Source organism: Myotis davidii, unplaced genomic scaffold (genome assembly GCF_000327345.1).
Source record: "Myotis davidii unplaced genomic scaffold, ASM32734v1 scaffold663, whole genome shotgun sequence".
Lineage (NCBI taxonomy): Eukaryota > Metazoa > Chordata > Mammalia > Chiroptera > Vespertilionidae > Myotis > Myotis davidii.
The window spans coordinates 5,472,384-5,492,842 of NW_006295816.1; the positions used below are offsets into that span (position 1 = coordinate 5,472,384).

The window sequence follows — 20,459 nt, forward strand, 5'->3', positions numbered from 1 at the left end:
CTGAAAAGGGGGGAGATCTGTTTTCTCTCTTGTGACTAGAAAGCTTACTGTATTGAGCAGTGTGCTAACATAATTCCCAAATTAATCTAACCTTTTCATCCAGTGCCAATATCAGGGTGATTTAATTTAATTTAGTCTCTTCACAAATATCAAAGCCAGTGGAATCCCATAAAGCGTGTCCATAAATATCTCCTCCAATATGCACGATTGAGAGGTAAGGGTCAATAATTTTAATAATTAAAGTCCCGTGATAAACACCTTAATTGGTGCTGTCAGTAACTTGTACGTGGAGTCGGCTGAAGCTGGGTGTTGGCATTGCGAGTCTGAGCCGAAAAATTAATCAATTGTGCGGGACAGTCACCAAGAGTTCACGTATTGGTCTCCAATGTGGAAACCAGCTCGAATTAGCTTCAATAATCAAACCAAAACTTTGAAAAAACTTGAGACTAAAATGATCGTCAAATCTGACCCCACCGATTCTATCAGACGTCCTGCCACAGGGACACCCCCGCACCCCAGGGCTTCCTTCCTGGGGAGGCTGCGAGACCAGTCGTTTTCCGTCCTGTGGGCAGCTGTGTGAGGGTCCCTGTGAAGAAGAATGGGGCCCTAATCAGTTTGGCTCAGTGGATAGAGCATCGGCCTGCGGACTGAAAGGTCCCAGCTTTGATTCCGGTCAAGCGCATGTACCTTGGTTGTGGGCACATCCCCAGTAGGGAGTGTGCAGGAGGCAACTGATCGATGTTTCTCTCTCATTGATGTTTCTGGCTCTCTCTCTATTCCTCTCCCTTCCTCTCTGTAAAAAAGTCAATAAAATATATTTTTTTAAAAGAAAAGAAAAATGGGGAGAATCCGTTGTGTATTCAAAGACTACTTTAGCTGCCCTGAGAATACAACTTATCAGGACATGCTTGTTAAATATAATTATTAGGATGAACTTTATAGCTTCTTTAGGGAAAGTTTTCCATAAAATTGAATGTTACTGGATTGTGAGGCTATTGTCTATGAACCTTTGTTTTAAAATAATACAGGAAAATCTCAAATTATTCAAGGGCTATGGTTTGTATTGCATGTTTTTTTGTGTGTTTGGTTTTTTTGTCAGTTAGCGTTGACATTCAGTATTATTTTGTGTTAGTGTCAGGTGTACAGCATACTGGCTGACAACCATACTCCTACCCCATCCATGGTGATGGCAGCATTATTGGCTACGTTCTCTGTGCTGTGTTTTACATCCGGTGGCTATTTTGCAACTACCAATGAGCAACCAGGGAAATCCTATGGGACAGACTCAGTTTTCATAGAAGTTGAGAGCAGAGATGTATGTATTTATTTGTTAAATCTTTGTTTTTGAAAGTCTTACAGGTGTCCCCCTCTCTCCCCCCATAGACTCCTTCTAGCCCGCCCCCGCCCCCACCCCAGGCCTTCACCACCCCATTGTCTGTGTCTATGGCTGATGCATCCGTGCACACACGTTCTTGGTTTGATCTCTTCCCACCCACCCACTCACTCCCACCTTCCCTCTGAGAGTCATCAGTCTGTTCGATGCTTCTGTGTCTCTGGATCTGTTTTGTTCGTCAGTTTATTTTGTTCGTTGGATCCCACACATGAGTGAGATCATGTGATACTTGTCTTTCTCTGACTGGCTCATTTCACTGAGCATGATGCTCTCCAGGTCCCTCCAGGCCGTTGCAAATGGTAAGAGTCCTGTCTTTTCTGCAGCTGCGTGGTAGTCCCTGGTGTAGCTGTGCCACAGCTTTGTTCCTCTGAGAGCAGAGATTTTTCAGTGGCTACAAAAGGCAGGAACCGAGACTAGGACCCACGTCAGGTCCTCACCTGAGGTCCCGTGTCTGAAACGCAGACTCCTCTCCATGCTGGGGGGACCCCAGGCTCACTCCTGCTGGCTTCCCTCAGCGAGAGCTGGTCCAGCGCCGCGTGTCCTTGAATGGTGTTCTCCACGCCCCGAGTCTCCGTTCCACACGATCCCTGCTGTTTCTCCGTGTGAAGCAGGAGAGAAGCTTCCCTCCGTATTTCACACCCAGGGGCAGAACGGAAATGTGGAGCCAGCAGGTTCCGCTGCAGGCACCACGGGAAGGCTGGTGACTGAGTCCTTATTGCGAAGACCGAGCTCCTGACCGTCTGTTGCTTCCTGTGAGGTATTGGTGCCGAAACAAAGGCTCCGACTGGATCGTGACCATCTTTCCCTGAGAGGGGCGATGAGACGTGTTATTCCTACCTGAGCAGGGGTGCTGGCGTCCGAGCCGCAGGGAGAAAGGGAGGATGGAAGGATAGGGAAGAGGAGGTCTTTCTGTCACCCGGGTAACGTTCAGGGACAAGAGTCGCCGTGAGCAGAGTGCCCAGCGGACAGCTGGTTGAATGGGAATTTATCTGGAAAACGGAAAGGCAGGATGTTGGGGAGGATAAATGGAAGGCGCTGAAGAGGTGCCGTCCCCTCCCCGCAGCTGGAGAGGGGTCGGTGGCATCACGGGGGACGGATTAGATTTGGGTAAATGCAGCCTTGACTGTGATCGATCGGCGACCCGGATGCGCCTCTAACTCCCGTCACCTGCCCACCCCCTGGAAGGAGCGCTGCCATCCGCCGCCTGCGGAAGAGGCCCCGGTGCGGATGCTGCGCCTTCTGTCCGGGCCTGTCTCTCCTCAGAGCTGCTCCGTTGGAACCATCCGAGCAGGGAGCAGCTGGGCGCTTTGTGCCGCTTTGTGTCGAATCAGGTAAAGACATTCGGAGCCAAAAATACAAATAAAAGGAGCCGGTGCTCTTATGCACTGGCCAAGGGCTCCGAGGGACGCATCCCCGCAGGAGCGGGAACAGCAGCCGCAGGTCAGGGATGGAGTTCATCAGCGACAAGGGGGAAAGAGAGAAGCGCGCTCACGCGTCCCCAGAAGGCGTGCTGTGGAGAGAACATAGGGCATAAAACAGATACGAGCGGTTTCCGTAGCTCCCAGGGCCTCGGACAACAAGGGGGACGGATTAGATTTGGGTAAATGCAGCCTTGACTGTGATCGATCGGCGACCCGGATGCGCCTCTAACTCCCGTCACCTGCCCACCCCCTGGAAGGAGCGCTGCCATCCGCCGCCTGCGGAAGAGGCCCCGGTGCGGATGCTGCGCCTTCTGTCCGGGCCTGTCTCTCCTCAGAGCTGCTCCGTTGGAACCATCCGAGCAGGGAGCAGCTGGGCGCTTTGTGCCGCTTTGTGTCGAATCAGGTAAAGACATTCGGAGCCAAAAATACAAATAAAAGGAGCCGGTGCTCTTACAACTTTATTTTAAATATATTTTTACTGATTTCAGAGAGAGGAAGGGAGAGGGAGAGAGAGAGAAACATCCATGATAAGAGAGAATCGTTGATCCGCTGCCTCCTGCACGCCCCCCACTGGGATGGAGCCCAAAAACTGGGCATGTGCCCAGACCGGGAATCGAACTGCAACCTCCTGGTTCACAGGTCGACGCTCAACCACTGAGCCACACCGGCCAGGCTGTCTAACTGTTTTGATGAACAGTTTGATAAGCTAATGGTGACCAGGGGTGCTTGTCCTGTGTGTGTGTGTGTGTGTGTATGTGTGAGCGAGAGAGAGAAAGAGAGAGAAGAACTTTAATTTCCATGGCTTTCTGGGGCTCATTTACTGTCCCCAATAAGAACACACCTCTGATTTGTCAGGTGACTTCGTCTTCTACTGAAAACCTCATTTCTATTTACCAGTAAAAATGGACAGTTTATTCTCCTTTTAAAAAAAAAAAATCGCCCACATGGCAAAGAGAGACACATCCAGCCCCCAGGATATTCCTTCAAGAACAAGGTTTAATTTTCATAAAAGAAGTGAGACCCAGTGAGGAAGGGACAGGGCGGGGTGCCGTGTCCGCCAGCCCTTCATTATCCCGGGTAGGTCAGGGCCCACGGTCCCACCTGTGAGTTATTTGTGGCCTTTGCAGCCCCAGGAAGCCGTGGATAATTCACTGAGTGATGATGTGGGAATTATAACCCGAAAGCACCCCCTCTGGGCCCATTCGGTGTGGGCTCCCCGTGGAGCCGGTGCTGAAGGAAATTTCCATTTTGCAAGCAGGTAAGTTCTGCACATCATCGTAATAGCAGGGCGGGTCAGTCAGATGATCATCAGCTGTAATTAGCGCTCCAGAGGCCGCAGGGTTCTTTATCTCCTCCTGGGCCGCGGGTAGAAAGGAAACGTCAGTTACTGGCACCGAAGGCGTGAGCGTTACATTGTTCCGTCTCAGCTGAGGAAGGTGCCCCTGGCAGAGGGCACGGCCGGACTGCAGGGCCACACCCCACCCGTGTCTGCGGGAGGTTCCTCACAAAGAGGAAAAGTGATGCCCAGTGAGACAAGCCAATCTGAGGAGGACGGATGTCACATGATCTCACTTACGGCGGCACCTAGTGCCCAAAAGGAACTGACCAACAAAATAAGACCCGAAGCAGGGAGGCGTGGAGCAGACGGACATGCCTGGATGTGGGGATGGGGGACGAGAAGAGAGAAACCACAGAACGTACAGACTTATAGGCAGGGCCCATGGACACGGGCAACGGGGTGGTGAAGACCTGGGGCCGGGGGCGGGGGGGAGAGTGTAAAGGAAAATGGGAGATATCTGTAACACAGTCAACATTAGAAAATTTAAAAATGTTACATTTTAAAAGAGAATAAAGGAAAAGTTGGAAATAAAAAGTAGGAGCGTGCGGACAAGCAGAGATGCCACAGGAAGCCCTGGGTTCCACATGGCAGGCGTGGAAGGACGGCTGTCCTGGGCACCAGGGGTGCAGTGTGCCGGGGGGGGGGGGGGGTGGGTGTGTGTGCGGGAGGCAGCTGATCCGATGCTTCTCTCTCATCGATGTTTATAACTCTCTCTGTATAAAATCAATAAAATATATGGAGGTGAGATAGGACGTCACTCCTGTGCCTGGTCCGTGGGACAGTACCTTCACACAGGCTTTCTGACAAGGTCAGGGCTATCCTTCAGGCTTCGTGGGCCTGTAGTGGGTGTCACCACCTCCCGGCAGCGCACCAGCCACAGGAGAGCGGGTGTGTGTTCACCACGTTCAGTTTAGGGCCCAGGCAGTGGAGTTAGAATCGGCCTCGAGTGCGAAAGGAGGAAGAAAACGTCTCTTTCCTGGTTCTGCTCTTGGAACCCTCGGTGGTCGGACCCGTGAATATGGACTCACAGTAGGTTTCCTTGAGGCTCAACCAGGAAACCTACTATGTGCGGGGATGTTGCCCAAATAACACCTACCACGCAGCTCCTGTAAGACCACACAGGCATGCGTTAGACGTGTACACAGGTGTCTCTGCTGTGAGGTACAGACCTCGAAGTCCTAACCATTGATCATTTACTCTTCAAACGTAAATGATTTTGCCCTGGCCGGTTTTGTTCAGTGGTTAGAGCATCGGCCAAAGGGTCTCAGGTTCGATTCCTGGTCAAGGGCACTCATCCTTTTTCTTATTTAAAACATTTTCGTTTTCCTCTTTGGGGCGAAAGTAGGAGGCAACCAATCAATGTGTCTCCAACGCATCAATGTTCCTCTCTCCCCTCCCCAACCTTTCCAGTCTCTAAAAATCAATGGAAAAAAATATTCTCACGAGCAGGTAGGAGGCAACCACTAAATGTGTCTCTAACGCATCAATGTTTCTCTCTCCCCCGCCACCAACCTGTTGTAGGTTTTTTATGTCCTGTGTCCCTGACCCTCCCCCATGCGGCTCATTGTGTGAGGATTAAAAAAAAAAGTAAATGATTTCCAGCTTGCGGCATTGTTGTAGGTTTTTAATATGTCCTGTGTCCCTGACCCTCCCCCATGCGGCATCCTCTGTGAGCCTCAGAGCCAAGCGCTCTTCCCAATCCTGTAAACCAGTAACAGCAGCCCGAACGCGCCCCGGGGAGCCGCCACACCCTTTAAATGCACCTTCTTTCAAAGGAGTGCACCTTCCCCCAAATGGCTCCACAGCCAATGCCCAAGTTGCCTGGACAGTTTTGCCCAACTGCCATTTTCTTCCGACAGAATTTCCTCTAGAAATGGCCCACCCAAAGGGTTACATCTCCCTCGCAATGGAATTTATGACGGAGGTGAGGTGCCCCCATTAAGTGTCAGTGGTATTTGTGTCTATGGATCTCCAGGCAAACGCTCCGGTGTCATATTTCGTGTTAAGTGACCGGCCTCGTGCATAAGTGACCAGGGGGGGACTGTGGCCGCGGGAAGGATGGTACCCATCATGCATTGCTCTGTAGAAGCCCACGTCCAGCAATTCACTTTGTAAATGTGTGGCTTGGAGGGTAAAACCCTTTGTTCTCTAATAAAAAATGTCTCATGTCCCTGAGATGCATGTAGCGTTGTTACCAGGAAGCCCAGGGGCCAGGTGGCTTTTGCATAACGTTTGTGATTTACACAAGAGGTTTTGTAAAGTTTAGCTTGTCTGAGGATATAAAATTATCGTTTTTAGCGTAGCATTGTATTTATCATCAGACACAAAATTACATGGAAAAGTCTCCTGATGACTTGACGTATATTTTATTGGGTGGAATACAACCGACGTTCACCGCTAAGGCAGGTTTTTATTCGTCTGAGGGACTGGCAGCGGGTGTGTGTTACTGTATCAGAATGCAGTAAATCACGTGGCTTTCTAATGCTTTCCGTCGGGGAGAGGGCCTGTGTGTTCACGCATCCTGCGGGCCATCCCTGCAGCAGGGCAGGCCTCGGGGGCGTGAGTGCATCTCCCTCTCTCCCTTGTTTCATTGATGAGGGTGCTGGGCTCCTGCCCCGTCAATTAGCTGCCGGGAGGGGGTTCCCTAAATGGGACATTTCCCCTTCTCTGTGGTGGGGCTCTCAATAGGCTTGTGCTGTTTGACTCTGGGATGCTCACCTGTTGGGGCGTGTCCGGGGGGCAGGTACCAGGAACCTCGGACCCTGGGTGGAGGTGAGGGGATCGTCGGTGGAAGTTGGCATCACAGACAGTTCTGTGAAGGGAGGTCATGGAAAAGGACGTTGCCTCCAGGCCCAAGGGGAGGCGCTGGGTTTACACACACAGCAGGTCTCTACTGTCCTCCTGTCCTTCAACACCTGTTCCTCCCCCGGGAAACTGTCCCCTCTCCTGCCCCTGGAGCCGCAGCAGCTGTGGCCTGCCCGTCCACGCGGTCCCACTGTCCCTGGTGGTCGGACCTGCTGGCCCCTCCACTGAATGGAAGGGCCCTTCACTGGGGCCTCCAGGGCTCCGGGACATGTTTGGACTTACTGTCCATTAAATGTATCTTGGTTACAGACATTTTGTCAGGACTATATGGGTCTGTGGTGACCCATATATTTTCTTTTGGAGAAGCATTAGCATAATGAACCGCTGCAATGAGGTTAATAAAATCCTCAGAGAAAATAGAGCCACCAAAGAAGGGATCTGATAATCCAGGAGAAAGTCATTTCTTTGGACCCTGATGTTTAAGAAAACACTCAGATTTAACGGTAGGAGGGAGGTAGTAGCATAAATGTATTATTCATTAGCTCGATACATGTGTATTGAGGACTGCTACATGTGTTTGGATGATTCATTGTGCTGATTGGCTGGGAGTGAGGCAGGCAGGAGAAGAACTGACATCACTTGTTACCGGGCGGGGGGAGGACAGACCAGGAAATAGGTGATCCCATGCCAACTGACACCTTTTTTAGGGGACGCGGGTGTCTAGTCACCCTGAGTAGGACCAGAGCCGGTGACTCCTCACTCTGGCACGGAGCTTTGAAAACCACGGGGAAGTGTCCACAGCAGAACGGGGTGGGTGTGGAAAGGGAGGGAGCAGGGGGCAGACCAAGGAGAGGATGTCACCAGCTCAGGCTCCTGTGACGCCCAGGCTCTGAGTGGGACTGCACCAGTTGGGGTCTCAGACTCAAGTGTTTTTGCATTACTCCTGGGGCCACTGCAGAGGGCGGAGCGTTCTAGGCCGGGAAAGGCCATGATGGGATTGGTGACAAGGAGAGAGCATGAATGGGTTGGATGGACACACAAAGGGTCCAGACTGAAGCAGAGAGACCTGAGGGGGGTGGGGGATGTCTGGAAAGGCAGTGACATTGACACTGGTACCTGGTGCCACCGGAACGCTGATCTGGCCCGGCCGTGTGGCTCAGTGGATTGAGCTTCGCCTCATGCACCGGGAGGTCATGGTTCCATTCTGAGTCAGGGCACATGCCTAGGCTGTGGGCTTGATCCCCAGTAGGGGCCGTGCAGGAGGCAGCCAATCCATGTTTCTCTCTCTCATTGATGTTTCTCTATCCTTCTCCCTTACTCTTTCTCTAAAATCAATAAAAAATTCAAAAAAGAATGCTGATCAGCCCTAGCAGGTGTGACCCACGGCGAAGAGCATCGGTCCGCACACCAAAGGCTCCGGGCTCGATCCCCCTTCAAGGGCAGGGGTGCGCAGGAGGTACGCTGAGGTGTCACTGAGTTGTGATTCAGTCCTTGGCCCTGGGCGGGGAGCATGCAGGAGGTAATCGATCCATGTGTCTCTCTCACATCAATGATTCTCTCTTTTCTGTCTCTCCCTCCCTCGCCGTCCCTCCCTCCATTCTACTCTCCCTAAATATCAATGGAAAAAATATCCTCAGGTGAGGATTAACAACAACAACAACAAAGGAAAGAATGCTAAAGAGGGGTCCTCCATCTCAGCCCAGAGTGGACGCCCAGGGGTCCCGTAGCGGCCTCTCTTCGTGACCTGCCCCAGAAACACTCTGTGTAGAAAAGGTGGCTTGTACATTCTTAACATGGAAACTTTCCTTGATAATAGAATGTTTTTCTCCCCAAAACTTCTCTTAGAACTATCGTATGCGTGGATCTTCAATGAATACCCTTCCTTTGTTGAGGAGGATGGCCGGAGGTTCATCTCTCAGGAGACAGGCCACCTCTATGTAGCCAAGGTGGAGCCGTCCGACGTCGGGAACTACACGTGCGTGGTGACGAGCGTGGTGACCGCCGCCAGGGTGCTGGGCTCCCCGACGCCGCTGATGCTGCGCGCCGACGGTAGGAAACTCGGGTGGAAATGTGGTGAATCCAAGCAAAAACTCACGGGGAGAGTGAGAAGTGTATCTCGAAGAATTACCGTTGCATTTGTTTCAGAACAAGAAATGTTTTCTAGCACAGGGACCACAATGACTCCATAAACCACGGGTCTCTGCGCACAGTCCTCACGCAGGGCCCCCTTCAGAATTTGCAGAATGAAAACGAGGGGCCTGGTGTTCCAAAGTGATTAACTCTGGATGGTGACCCCGTTAAACCAGGCACAGAGCCCCTTAGCCTGGGACCGTGCTGCTCCCCACGAAGTCCTCTGTCCTCACCCTCGCCAGCTTAAGGCACTTTGTTACAAGCTAAAAGTTCTCTATAAGAAAAGAAAAACGTGCACATTAGGTCCCCAAAATGTATGCATCATACAGCTGAAAGTTTGTACCCTTTTAAAAAATATATTTTTTAATTGATTCAGAGAAGAAGAGAGAGGGAGAGATAGAAGCATCAATGATGAGAGAGAAGCACTGGTCGGCTGCCTCCTGCACGCCCCCTACTGGGGATCGAGCCCACAACCAGGCAATGCCCTGCCCAGGAATCAAACCATGACCTTCTGGCTCATAGGTCCATGCTCAACCCCTGAGCCACCCTTTGATAATGTGTCATTTTGTCTGCCACCAGGAGCGTGGTGATGATAACTCACAGCACTGTGTTGTGTCCTTGGAATTAGCTTAGAGAGCAGATGTTAAGTGCCCTCATCACACACAAAAAATAACAAAAAAGCGGTATCCATGGGAGGGTCTCTATGTGCTACCTTGACTGAGATAATCATTTCACAAGATGTACATATATTAAATCATCACATTGTACACTAGAAGAAGTCTAAATGTGTACAACACTAGAGGCCTGGCGCATAAATTTGTGCACTTGGGGGCGTCCCTCAGCCCAACCTATATATGCCCTCTCACAGTCCAGGAGCTCTTGGGGAATGTCCGACTGACAGGCAGTGGGACCAAACAGGCATTTGGACATCCTTAGTGCTGCCACAGAGGCAGGAGAGGCTCCCGCCACTGCTGCTACGCTTGCCAGCTGTGAGCCTGGCTCAGGGCTTCTGGCTGAGTGCTGCTCCCCCTGTGGGAGCGCACTGACCACAAGGAGGCAGCTTCTGCATTGAGCGTCTGCCTTCTGGTGGTCAGTGCGGGTCATAGCGACCGGTCATTCCGCCATTCAGTTGATTTGCATATTAGCCTTTTATTATATAGGATATTTACCACGCAACCCAAAGAGAAACAGTATTTCTTTGTCAATCATACCTCAGTAAAGCTGGGGAAATAATGTTTCATTATCTCCTCCATGGCTGTTTCAAGGGAGCCCATGAGCTGCAGAGGAAGCAGATATGTAAGCCTGAGACACCGCCCACTTATTAGTACACAAAACCATCTCTGATGCAGCCCAGTGCCAGGACCACAGTTACCCAAGCCCTCTTCCTAGTCTGTTATAATTGCTCACGTCCTTTCCCAGTTTTTACATTACTGTTTCCTTTTGGCAGGGATCCACTTACTAACTCGGTCTGAGCTACCAGGGCACCACTAAGTAACTTTCCTCCCATAATTTTTGCTCTTCGTGGTATGTCAAGAAGTCAGGACGCCTTGTGTATTTCAGTTTGACCGGGAATGTCCTAATGGGGCAGACGATACCAAAGCCACCCATTTTCTGCAAGGAAAACCCATGGCGGTTTTCTCAGAACCGTTCCGTACACGGTAGCTTAGGAACCTGGGAATCCGAGGATGCTTACTCATGTAGCCCATGCGGCCCGAGTCAGCTCGGCGTCCGAACCTGCTAATGGGCGGGAAGTGAGTCATTGCCATCCCTGGGAGACGCTCGTCCCAGAGGCAGGAAGAGAACGCTGTCTTGGAGGGAAAGGGGCCGGTTCCCAAGGAAACGGTGAAACCGTGCGATCTGCATTGTGGCTTTACAGGTGTGATGGGCGAATATGAACCGAAAATAGAAGTTCAGTTTCCAGAAACTCTTCCAGCCGCGAAAGGGTCCACCGTGAGGCTGGAATGCTTCGCCCTCGGGAAGTAAGTTCTGTCGCCTGCCTTCCTTCCGATGTGCTGAGCTGCAGGTGCCGTACGGGATCCACATGGTTTATGACGGACTCTTCTTTGCCTTATTTTCTTTCTTTCATTTGGAAGCAAAAGAAAAATAAAGCACAGGGAATGTGCATGTATCATTTGCTGTGAAACTCTGAAGCAGCGGTTCTCAACCTGTGGGTCGCGACCATCGGAAAACACATATAGCATATCAGATATTTACATGACGATTCATAACAGTAGGAAAGTTACAGTTATGAAGTAGCAACGAAAATAATTTGATGGTTGGGGCTCACCACAACATGAGGAACTGTATTAAGGGGCCACGGCATTAGGAAGGTTGAGAGCCACTGTGAGTCCAAAGGCGTCTGCCTGACTTTGTAAAGAACTGGTGTTATGTTTCTTTTCCTCGTTCCTATCATCATGCAGTGGGTAGGTTAGACCTTTTACCCCAAATCATGAGTTCACGCAGGAAAACACAGCACGTATGTTATTGCCCTGGGAACTGAAGAGGTCGGACTAGGCACCAGGTGTGTAATTGACAAGGCCAGAAACCCGTTGTCTTTTTCTGGATCCAACCCAAAGCTGTGCTTGTTCCAGGCTTCAGTTTACGATAGCAGCTAACGCGCCGCGTTCCCTCGCAGCCCCGTGCCCCGGATCACTTGGAGGAGGAGTGACGGGCGGCCTTTCCCCAGGAAAATTAACGTGCGGAAGTTCGGAGGTGTGCTGGAGATCCCCGGCTTCGAGCAGGAGGACGCAGGCTCCTACGAGTGCCTCGCCGAGAATTCCCGAGGGAGAAACGTGGCCCGGGGGCGTCTCACTTACTACGGTAGGTGTCCCCGTGGTCGGTGTCCCTGTCCCCGTGGGCCAGTGGGAGTGGGAACTTCTCTCTTACCAAACTCTGAAGTGGGCGGGGCGAGAGGCCATGGCAGAATCCAGGGTTCAACTTGATCTCCATTTTGTGAAGTCAGGATGAATATCATAAAAGGGGTTGAAAAGACATAGAAGTCTGCAGTTGGAGGCATTTTAAAATGCATTTCTCTGCATTTTGAAATGATTCCTATGATCTCTATATATAAAAGCTTAGCGACCGTCTGACCATTCAACCATTTGACCGGTAGCTATGAGGCGCACTGATCACCAGGGGGCAGATGCTCAACACACAGGCATGGAAACATGGAACAGACTGATGAATCTCAGAGGGAAGGGGGCAGGGGAGAGGGCGGGAAGAAATTAACCAAATTTGTGTACCGATGGGGCCCCTGGGCCTGGCCCTTGGCTTAGAAGTGACCGTGGCCACCTCCCCCTCAATATGGAAACGTTGATGAATCCGTGGGGTCGGGACGGAGGGGATGAAACAGCATCCGGCTCAGCGCTCACGTCCGTCTGTGGCTCTGTCTTGTGCCCGTGGGCATTTCCGTGGAGAGCGTATTTATCCTTTCCTCGGCTGGGGGTTGACGCATTCCTTCCCTTGCAGCCAAGCCTCACTGGGTCCAGCTCATCGGCGACGTGGAGGCCGCGGTGGAGGAGAGCCTGCGCTGGGATTGCCGGGCCGGCGGGAAGCCCAAGCCCTCCTACCGGTGGCTGAGGAACGGGGAGGCCCTGGCGCTGGAGGTGAGGCCCGTCCCGGGGCATCCGCCCTCTGTCCCTCTGTCCCTCTGTCCCTGTGTCCCTGTGTGAGGAGCGGTGCAGGTGGAAACCCCATCACTACCAGGAGAGTGACCTCACATTGCATTTCATGGGGAAAGACTAAGAAGTAGCTTATAAATCTCACATTTTGCCCTTTGCCTTTTTAAGAAATATATTTTTTTATTGATTTCAGAGAGGAAGGGAAAGGGAGAGAGAGATAGAAACATCAGTGATGAGAGAGAATCATTGATTAGCTGCCTCCTGCACGCCCCACACTGGGATCAAGCCCCCACAACCCACATGTGCCCTGATTGGGAATCACGCCGTGACCCCCTGGTTCATAGGTTGATGCTCAACTGCTGAGCCACACGGGCCAAGCCCCAGAACACTTTTTAATGCGCAGAATGTATAATGTCTTTAATCAACATGATTTTTTTTAAAATGGTGAAAACCTTTGCAGTTGAGGAGATGGAAAGCTTGTGACATTTTTAAGGGTCTTTAATGTTAAAAATCGCTCTCTCTCTCTCTCTCTCTCTCCCTTTCTCTTCCTTTCTGAAATCAATAAACAATATATGTACTTTAAAAGCATTCTGGAAGAGTAAGTGGTGGCAGCATTTTACCTCTTTCTTTGTTACTTGCAGATATACTTAAGGAAGAGTTAAATGGTGGCAACATTCTACCTTCCCTTGTTACTTACGGATATCCTTTCGGACTGAAATGCTTGTTAGTATTTCCGTGCATGGCTCTCACACTAATCATTCCCACATTTTCAAATGAAGAAGAGTTTAGATTTCAAGGCAGGTTGCCTGGTCACCTGAGGACACGAAGGAGGATCTTGTGAAGACGTTGTCGTCAGCCCTGGCTGGGTGTGCTCCGTTCATGGAGCGTCGGCCTGCAGACGGCAGGGTCCCTGGTTCAGTTTCAGTCAAGGGCACGTTACCTGGGTTGTCGGTTCAGTCCCAGCCCAGTCGGGGCACCTGTGGGAGGCAACCAGTCAATGTGTCTCTCTCACGTCGATATTTCTCTCTCTGTGTGTGTCTCTCCCCCTCCCTTCCACTCTCTCTAAAAACCAATGGGAACAATGAAAATAAATAAATAAAAAATCAACAGAAAAAATATCCTTGGGGAGGATTATCCAAAAAAAAAAAAGTTCCACTGCTCTGAAGCGGTGGGGTGGACACGCTGACCTTGGGGAGGTCTTGGTGTCCACGCAGGAGCGGATCCAGCTGGAGAACGGCGCCCTGAGCATTGTGAACCTGAGCGTGGCGGACGCGGGCATGTTCCAGTGCGTGGCGGAGAACAAGCACGGCCTCGCCTACTCCAGCGCCGAGCTCCGGGTGCTGGGTGAGGCCCCCTTCTCTTCTCGTTATTTTCCCTAAACCCCCCACTTTGCCAGAAGCAGAAATACTTTTTTTTTTAATTTATTTTTCTTGATTCCAGAGGGGAAGGGAGAGGGAGAGATCGAAACATCCATGGTGAGAGAGAATCATGGATCGGCTGCCTCCTGCACACCCCACACTGGAAATCAAGCCCTCAACCCGGGCACGTGCCCTGACCGGCAGTCGAACCGTGACCTCCTGGTCAATCTGTCAATGTTCAACCACTGAGCCATGCCGGCCGGGCAGAAATACTTATTTTTATATCCCCACATCTGATAACATGTACGGTTTTCCCGGGGAGTGGGTCGGGGTTTCTCAACAAGGCCTACGCCCTGGTGGCTTCTGTATTTTTAACCTGAGTCCTGTTCCTCCCTCCACTCCAGCCTCCGCCCCAGACTTCTCCGCGACTCCCATGAGGAAGCTGGTGCGGGCGCAGGTGGGCAGCGTGGTGGGCCTGGACTGCCGGCCCCGAGCCGCCCCCCGGGCCGTGTGCTCCTGGAAAAGAGGCGAGGTGACCGTGCGGGAGGATGGAAGGTATTGGCTTGGTTTCCTCCCACTTTCCACGGGGAGACCTGCGGGCCTCAGACACTATGGAAGAGGCAGTTATTTTACCTGCAAGACGGGTTGCTCCGGAATAGCAGGGGGATGCCCTGGGGACTGGGACTGGGGTGCAATCTCCCCGCTCATAGTCAAGGAGCTGGACTTGACCTAGAGGAGGAGGAGGGGGCGGAGCCTTTGGAGGAGCTGGGGTGGTCACAGCATCCTGGGGCGGGGCTAATGTCACAGGAGCTCAGCCAGAGGTGCAGGTGAGGACTGACAGGTGGGGTGTTCTGCTGGCCAGGAGGATCCCTTCCCTCCTCCGCTGCCCTGGTCTGTCCTCCTCTTTGGGGTCCAGGTGGCAGAGCAGGACAGCGCCCCCTTCAGGCCAGCTGGCTCCATTTCCAATGAGGATTCCATCCTTCATTTTCCACATTTTGACTAGGTTTTCAGTAGGAGGTGAGACGCAGCCGCATTTCAACACAACGGGAGGTGTTTCAGGACCAGGGTAGCCTGTTTTGTTCTGTAATCCCCTCCTGATGATAGTAGCCGGCCCTGGAATCTAAAAATAGCGCTCTCTCCCTCTTTGCCGAGAGGACTTTATCTTAGACAGGACTTTCCCTCCTGTCCTCCTGAGTCTCCGAGAGGCAGAGCCGTGTTGAAGATGCCAGCGTTGCCCTCAGGTGGGGAGAGCGCCTCAGGCTCAGGGAATAGCGGTTAGTTCCCAGCCGAGGTCTCCGAAGAGCTGCTCTGAGCAGATAACAGGCTTACAGTGCAGAGAGCGACCCAGGCCCTCAGCATTAAGTGCTCATTCTTCCATTTGGAAATATTTTGAGGACCAGCTACAGGCTAGTGACTAGCCGCTAGTCACTAGGTATTTAGTCTTTGTTTAAATATGTTTTCATTGATTTCAGAGAAGAAGGGAGGGGGGGAGAGTGATGGAAACATCAGTGATGAGAGAGAATCCTTGCTGGGCTGCCTCCTGCACACCCCCCACTGGGGATCGAGCCCACAACCCGGGCAGGTGCCCTGAGTGGAATCAAACCGTGACCTCCTGGTTCATAGGTCGATGCTCAACCACTGAGCCATGCCGGCCGGGCGAGGTGTTTATCACACACATCACTCCCCTTGTTCTCAACCTCTTGGAGTCTGTGAAGGTGACACAGGGGTCACAGGGGCGCCCACTTGGGGAAGAGCAGGATGCTCTGTGATTCCCCGAGAAGGCCTGTCTGCATGTGAGGGAGCAGGAGCAGGTTTTCTGGGGGACTCGGGTCAGTGAGACCGGAGAGGTGACAAGGGTTCTTGAAGAAGTGTGCCAGGCGTGGAGAACAGCACATGTGGGGCAAAGAGGCCTCGGCCGCCTGGGCATTGCTTTGCAGTGATGAAGGCTCTCTCTCTCTCTCTCTCTCTCTCTCTCTCTCTCTCTCTCTCTCTCTCGTTCACTGAACCTCAGATCCTTCAGTCCACAAGCCGACGCTCAATCTGTTGCGCCAAACCAGTCACGGCTCTTTGAGGGAAGATAAAATGGGCTCAAAAAGAATTGTTTGTCAATTGAGGGGTTATTTTAAAGCACTTGCAGTGATGAAGGCCCTCTCGCTCTCTCTCTCTCTCTCTCTCTCTCTCTCTCTCTCTCTCTCGTTCACTGAACCTCAGATCCTTCAGTCCACAAGCCGACGCTCAATCTGTTGCGCCAAACCAGTCACGGCTCTTTGAGGGAAGATAAAATGGGCTCAAAAAGAATTGTTTGTCAATTGAGGGGTTATTTTAAAGCAAATACATGAACCTGGTGAAAGGGAGAAAGACTGAGGAGGAAGTGTGACCCTTTCATACAGTTCCTCATGTGGTGACCCCCAATTTCATTGTTACAAATTGAACATAATTAAAGCATAGTGACTAATCACAAAAACAATATGCAATTATATATGTGTTGCCCAGCCATCGTGGCTCAGTGGTTGAGCATTGACCTATGACTTAAGAGGTCACGATTCGATTCCTAGTCAAGGCTCCTGAAAACATGGCCTTCAGGAATAATCCTATCTCAGAAATCTACTTAGGAAAGTATATTGTTTTCTAACCACTATGCTGTAACCTGGAAACTAGTACAAAATTAATATTGAATGTAAACTGCAATTGAAAAAAAAGTTTCAAAAAGTAAAAAAAAAAAAGAAAGAAATCTACTTAGGAACCAAGAAGCCAAAGGATGATTCTGTCCTCTCTGTTCTCCCTTACGTTATGCAATAAACATTCTCCTCTCTATCCAGTTTTAATGGTGGAATAGATGCAGAATTAAAAACAAATTAGTTATCAAGAAGAAAAAATATATCAGATGAGATTTCAAAATATAATTCTTATCCATAGGCATAAAAACAGTGGGGAAATGTCATTATTGTTGTTACTACTATTATTAAATGACTGCTTCTTGGGAGCTTGGATATCAACATTGAGAAAACTCAAAAAAAAAACAAAAAAATAAAAATCAATGGGGAAATATCCTCTGGTGAGGATTAACAACAGAACATCGGTGCGGTGGCCATGGGGAGCGTGGATGGGGATGGAGATGCCCAGTTAGCAGCAAACTAAGGAAATGGCCGTGAACAGAGAGGAGGTTCTGGAGGGAGGTCGGATCAGCAGGACCTCCGAGAGGATGGGGTTCATGATTTGCAGAAGCGAGAAGATAGGAAGGAGTCAAAGGTGACTCCTCAGTTTCCAGTGTGGGCACCAGGCGGTGCATGGAAGACGTGGTCAGGGAGACGGAAGGTTCCAGAAGGAGCCGGCAGGGGCCGGGAGTGCACGTTCATCTGGGGCTGGCTGCGTGTGCAGTGGGTGTGGAAGAACCCGCTGGGTGTGTGTGCACACCTGGAGAGTCATTGGACACACCGGGACCTGGGAGAGGGCTGAGCCGGGAGGTGGGAGCCGTGAGCAGGCGGACGGCCGCGGGAACCGCGCGGTGAGCCAGGTGCTCTCGGCGGGCACCCAGCACCTGTCGGCACATGGGCGGGTCTGCCTCTCACCTGGGAGGTGGGTGGAAACGTAAATGTTGAGTGGAGGATGCCTGCTTTACAATCCCATTTAAAGGGCTGACGGTTACCATGGATACTAGTAAGTAATTCATGTATTAAGTCAACTCAAGTCAACGGTCAGCGTGACTCACCTGGTGGACAGGTGCACTAAACGTGGAAATCACTGGTGTCCACATGGAGCGAAGTTGTTTTGTTTTGTTTGGGGATGTTCCTGCCGTTTATTTTCTCGGTGTGCCGCCCCCTGTCGGTCGAGAAGCAGTGCCGCCCCTCTCCCTGCAGGAGGCGCGTGCTCTGTGCTCTGAGCCCAGTGACGCCTGACCCACACGCCCTCCCCGCCCCACCCAGCGTCCCAGGTCTCAGGACGCGTCAGTGTCTCCGAGCTGTGGCATTGACCCATTTTCTCAAACCCACAAGTTTCCAAGACCGGAATGAAGATGGGGGGGCGGGGGGGGGACTGTTCTCCTTTAAGCAAAGTAAACTTGAAAAAGCCCGGGCAGTGCAAACAGGCGCCGTCAGCAAGAAGAAGCCTCCTGTTGGCACATTGGAACGGCTGCTGGGCTTCCCGTGTCCCCGGGTAGCCTTTAAAATGCATTAGCCAATTATTTTTTTTTAATGGGGCTTTCACCTGAGTGCCGCTGCTGATCACGGTAGATGCTTTACTGCAACGGCTTTCATTCAGAGGCGAGGCGAAGGATGGCCCATTATTTCTAATTAAACACATTAAAATTGTTTTATGTTCTATGCGGCATTTAATGTAGACATTTAAATGCTCCTAAAAGGAGGAAATGGTAAAGATTTCTTTCAAATATCAGTGACCGTGATGCCGACAGTGTTTTTAAAACATATTAACCCATTCTCGGTGTATTTTTTGCATATAGTTAGCAGGTGGCTGTTAGAATGCATTCAGCATTATAGGCTGGGGGTGCCATATCGATGACATTCCTGGAAAAGGCACAGCTTTGGGGACAGAGAACAGCGGTCCTTGCTTGCGGAGCTGAGCGTGAGTGGAGAGGGTGACTGTCGGGGTCAAGGGGGGGGGGGAAGCTGAGGGTGTTGGGGTGAGGGAATTCTTCTAAGGTTGGGTTGTGACATGGTTACACAGGCTCATGGATTTGTTCAAGCTCAGACCTGCACACCAACGCGGCTCACTAAGACCGCATGCAGGTACCCGAATTTCCTTAAAATCTTGCTTGCAGTTTTACACTCGTCTCATCCCAAGTTCATGAGCAGCTTCAGGTCCTTTAAAAACGCGAGAGATGCGGGTCCCCTTTGCCTTCGGGGACACATGGCATCTCCCATCCAGTGAGGTCCCGTCGGAGCAGCATCTAAACTCCCGCCCTGACAAGCACAGGCTGCTGACGTGTGTGCGCGCGCCTGTGTGTGGGTCTGTTGAATGCCTACGTGTCTGCGCGCCTGTGTGTGGGTCTGTTGAATGCCTCCGTGTGTGCGCGTGCCTGTGTGTGGGTCTGTGCACGTGCTCCTCCCTGTGCCCGTTACTCCCTGGGCCGGTGAAGGGAACGGAGAGCTGTATTTGCTTTTTGGTTTCACTTCAGCCCGTGGAGAGAGAGGAGCAGCCACGTGTGACGTTAGTTGGACACGTCGCTCAGCCCGGAGTCTTGGTGCCTCTGCTTGTGACACGGGCCCGGAAGCCCTGCGTCTCGGCGTTCTGCTTGGTGCCATTTGCTTGGCACATGCTCTTAGCGAGAGGTTGGCTCAACTCCTGGCCTCCCCTGACCGGCACGGAAAGGACAGCGTTTCCTTTGGGCAAATTGCTCCCAACGCTGTCCCTGCCCGTGTCTCTCCCAGCCCGGACGCCCCTCTCCTGACCTCAGGAGTCGCCCAGGTCAAACTGGACTGGTTTCTGTGGGGCACCCACGCTGGCGGCTTTCCCACGGGGTCTCCGGCGTGGGCCCGGCAGCGGCCGAGGTTGTTTCTAATACTAACCTTTCTCACCGTGTTGCCCAGATACTTAAAAGTAAGTAGCGAGACTGGGTTCAAAAGGAGAGAGATGGGAAATGAGAAAAGACCTTTCTAAATTTTTTTACAACAATCAATTGAGTTTTCCATTATTTAAACCTTAATAAATAAATTCCACCCAAATATTATTAAAGAAACTGCTGCTTTCATGTGGCTTCTAAAATCCTATCAGCTACAATTTGCAGGTCACCATGCGGTTGTTAAATCTATATTTCAAATACGACTTTTTATGGATTATGAACGTGAAGGCCACGTTTAAAATACTTTGCCGATGCTGTGGTTCCCGCTGGGAGAGCTGGTTAACGCATCTACTTCACACCAGTTTCTTGTTCAAACTTGATACGTTACTTTGTAAACAGGCCCAGCATCACAGTTTCACCTGCTGGGTGTGTCTCCCCAGATCTCGGAAGCCCCAAATCCCACGAGCAGCCCGACACCCCCTCACTGAGAATGCAAAGAAAAGCACGGTGATGCAGTTGTGGCGTCCCTGCAGACTGCCTTTGCTCTTTTCTGCGAATATGTTGAGGAAGGAACAGGTTCTTTCTCTGGAAGTAGAAACACTGACTGTTGTAACTCCATCAAGAGACACTCCGCGAGGGCGCGGTGCTGCCTGTGAATTCTCGCCGAAAGGAAGGAGGGGGAAGCTGAGTGCTCACTGCCGTTTCCTGGGCTGCAGTTTCTTCTCAGCCTAAGAAACCCGGCTTCCACTGCAGCCCGGCTCCTTGTTACCCGCCGGGGTCCCCTTTCCAAGCCCCAGGGCAGGGCTCGCTGGACTTACTTCCCTGTCGCTCCTGCGGTCCTTGGCCACGCGTGTCCTGTGACAGTGTGTGAAGGGAGT

General features: G+C 51.5%; 1 protein-coding gene across 1 annotated transcript in view; it reads left to right on the forward strand.

Annotated features, from left to right (window-relative positions):
• The window catches only part of LOC102756700 (contactin-3), an 84,542-nt gene that overhangs the window by 43,564 nt on the left and 20,519 nt on the right, over nt 1-20,459 (forward strand). Inside the window, exons 5-10 of the mRNA XM_006770638.2 lie at nt 8,804-9,007; nt 10,965-11,067; nt 11,724-11,908; nt 12,557-12,693; nt 13,923-14,052; nt 14,471-14,621. Coding sequence (XP_006770701.1) covers nt 8,804-9,007; nt 10,965-11,067; nt 11,724-11,908; nt 12,557-12,693; nt 13,923-14,052; nt 14,471-14,621 — 910 coding nt within the window. The remainder of the gene's footprint in view (nt 1-8,803; nt 9,008-10,964; nt 11,068-11,723; nt 11,909-12,556; nt 12,694-13,922; nt 14,053-14,470; nt 14,622-20,459) is intronic.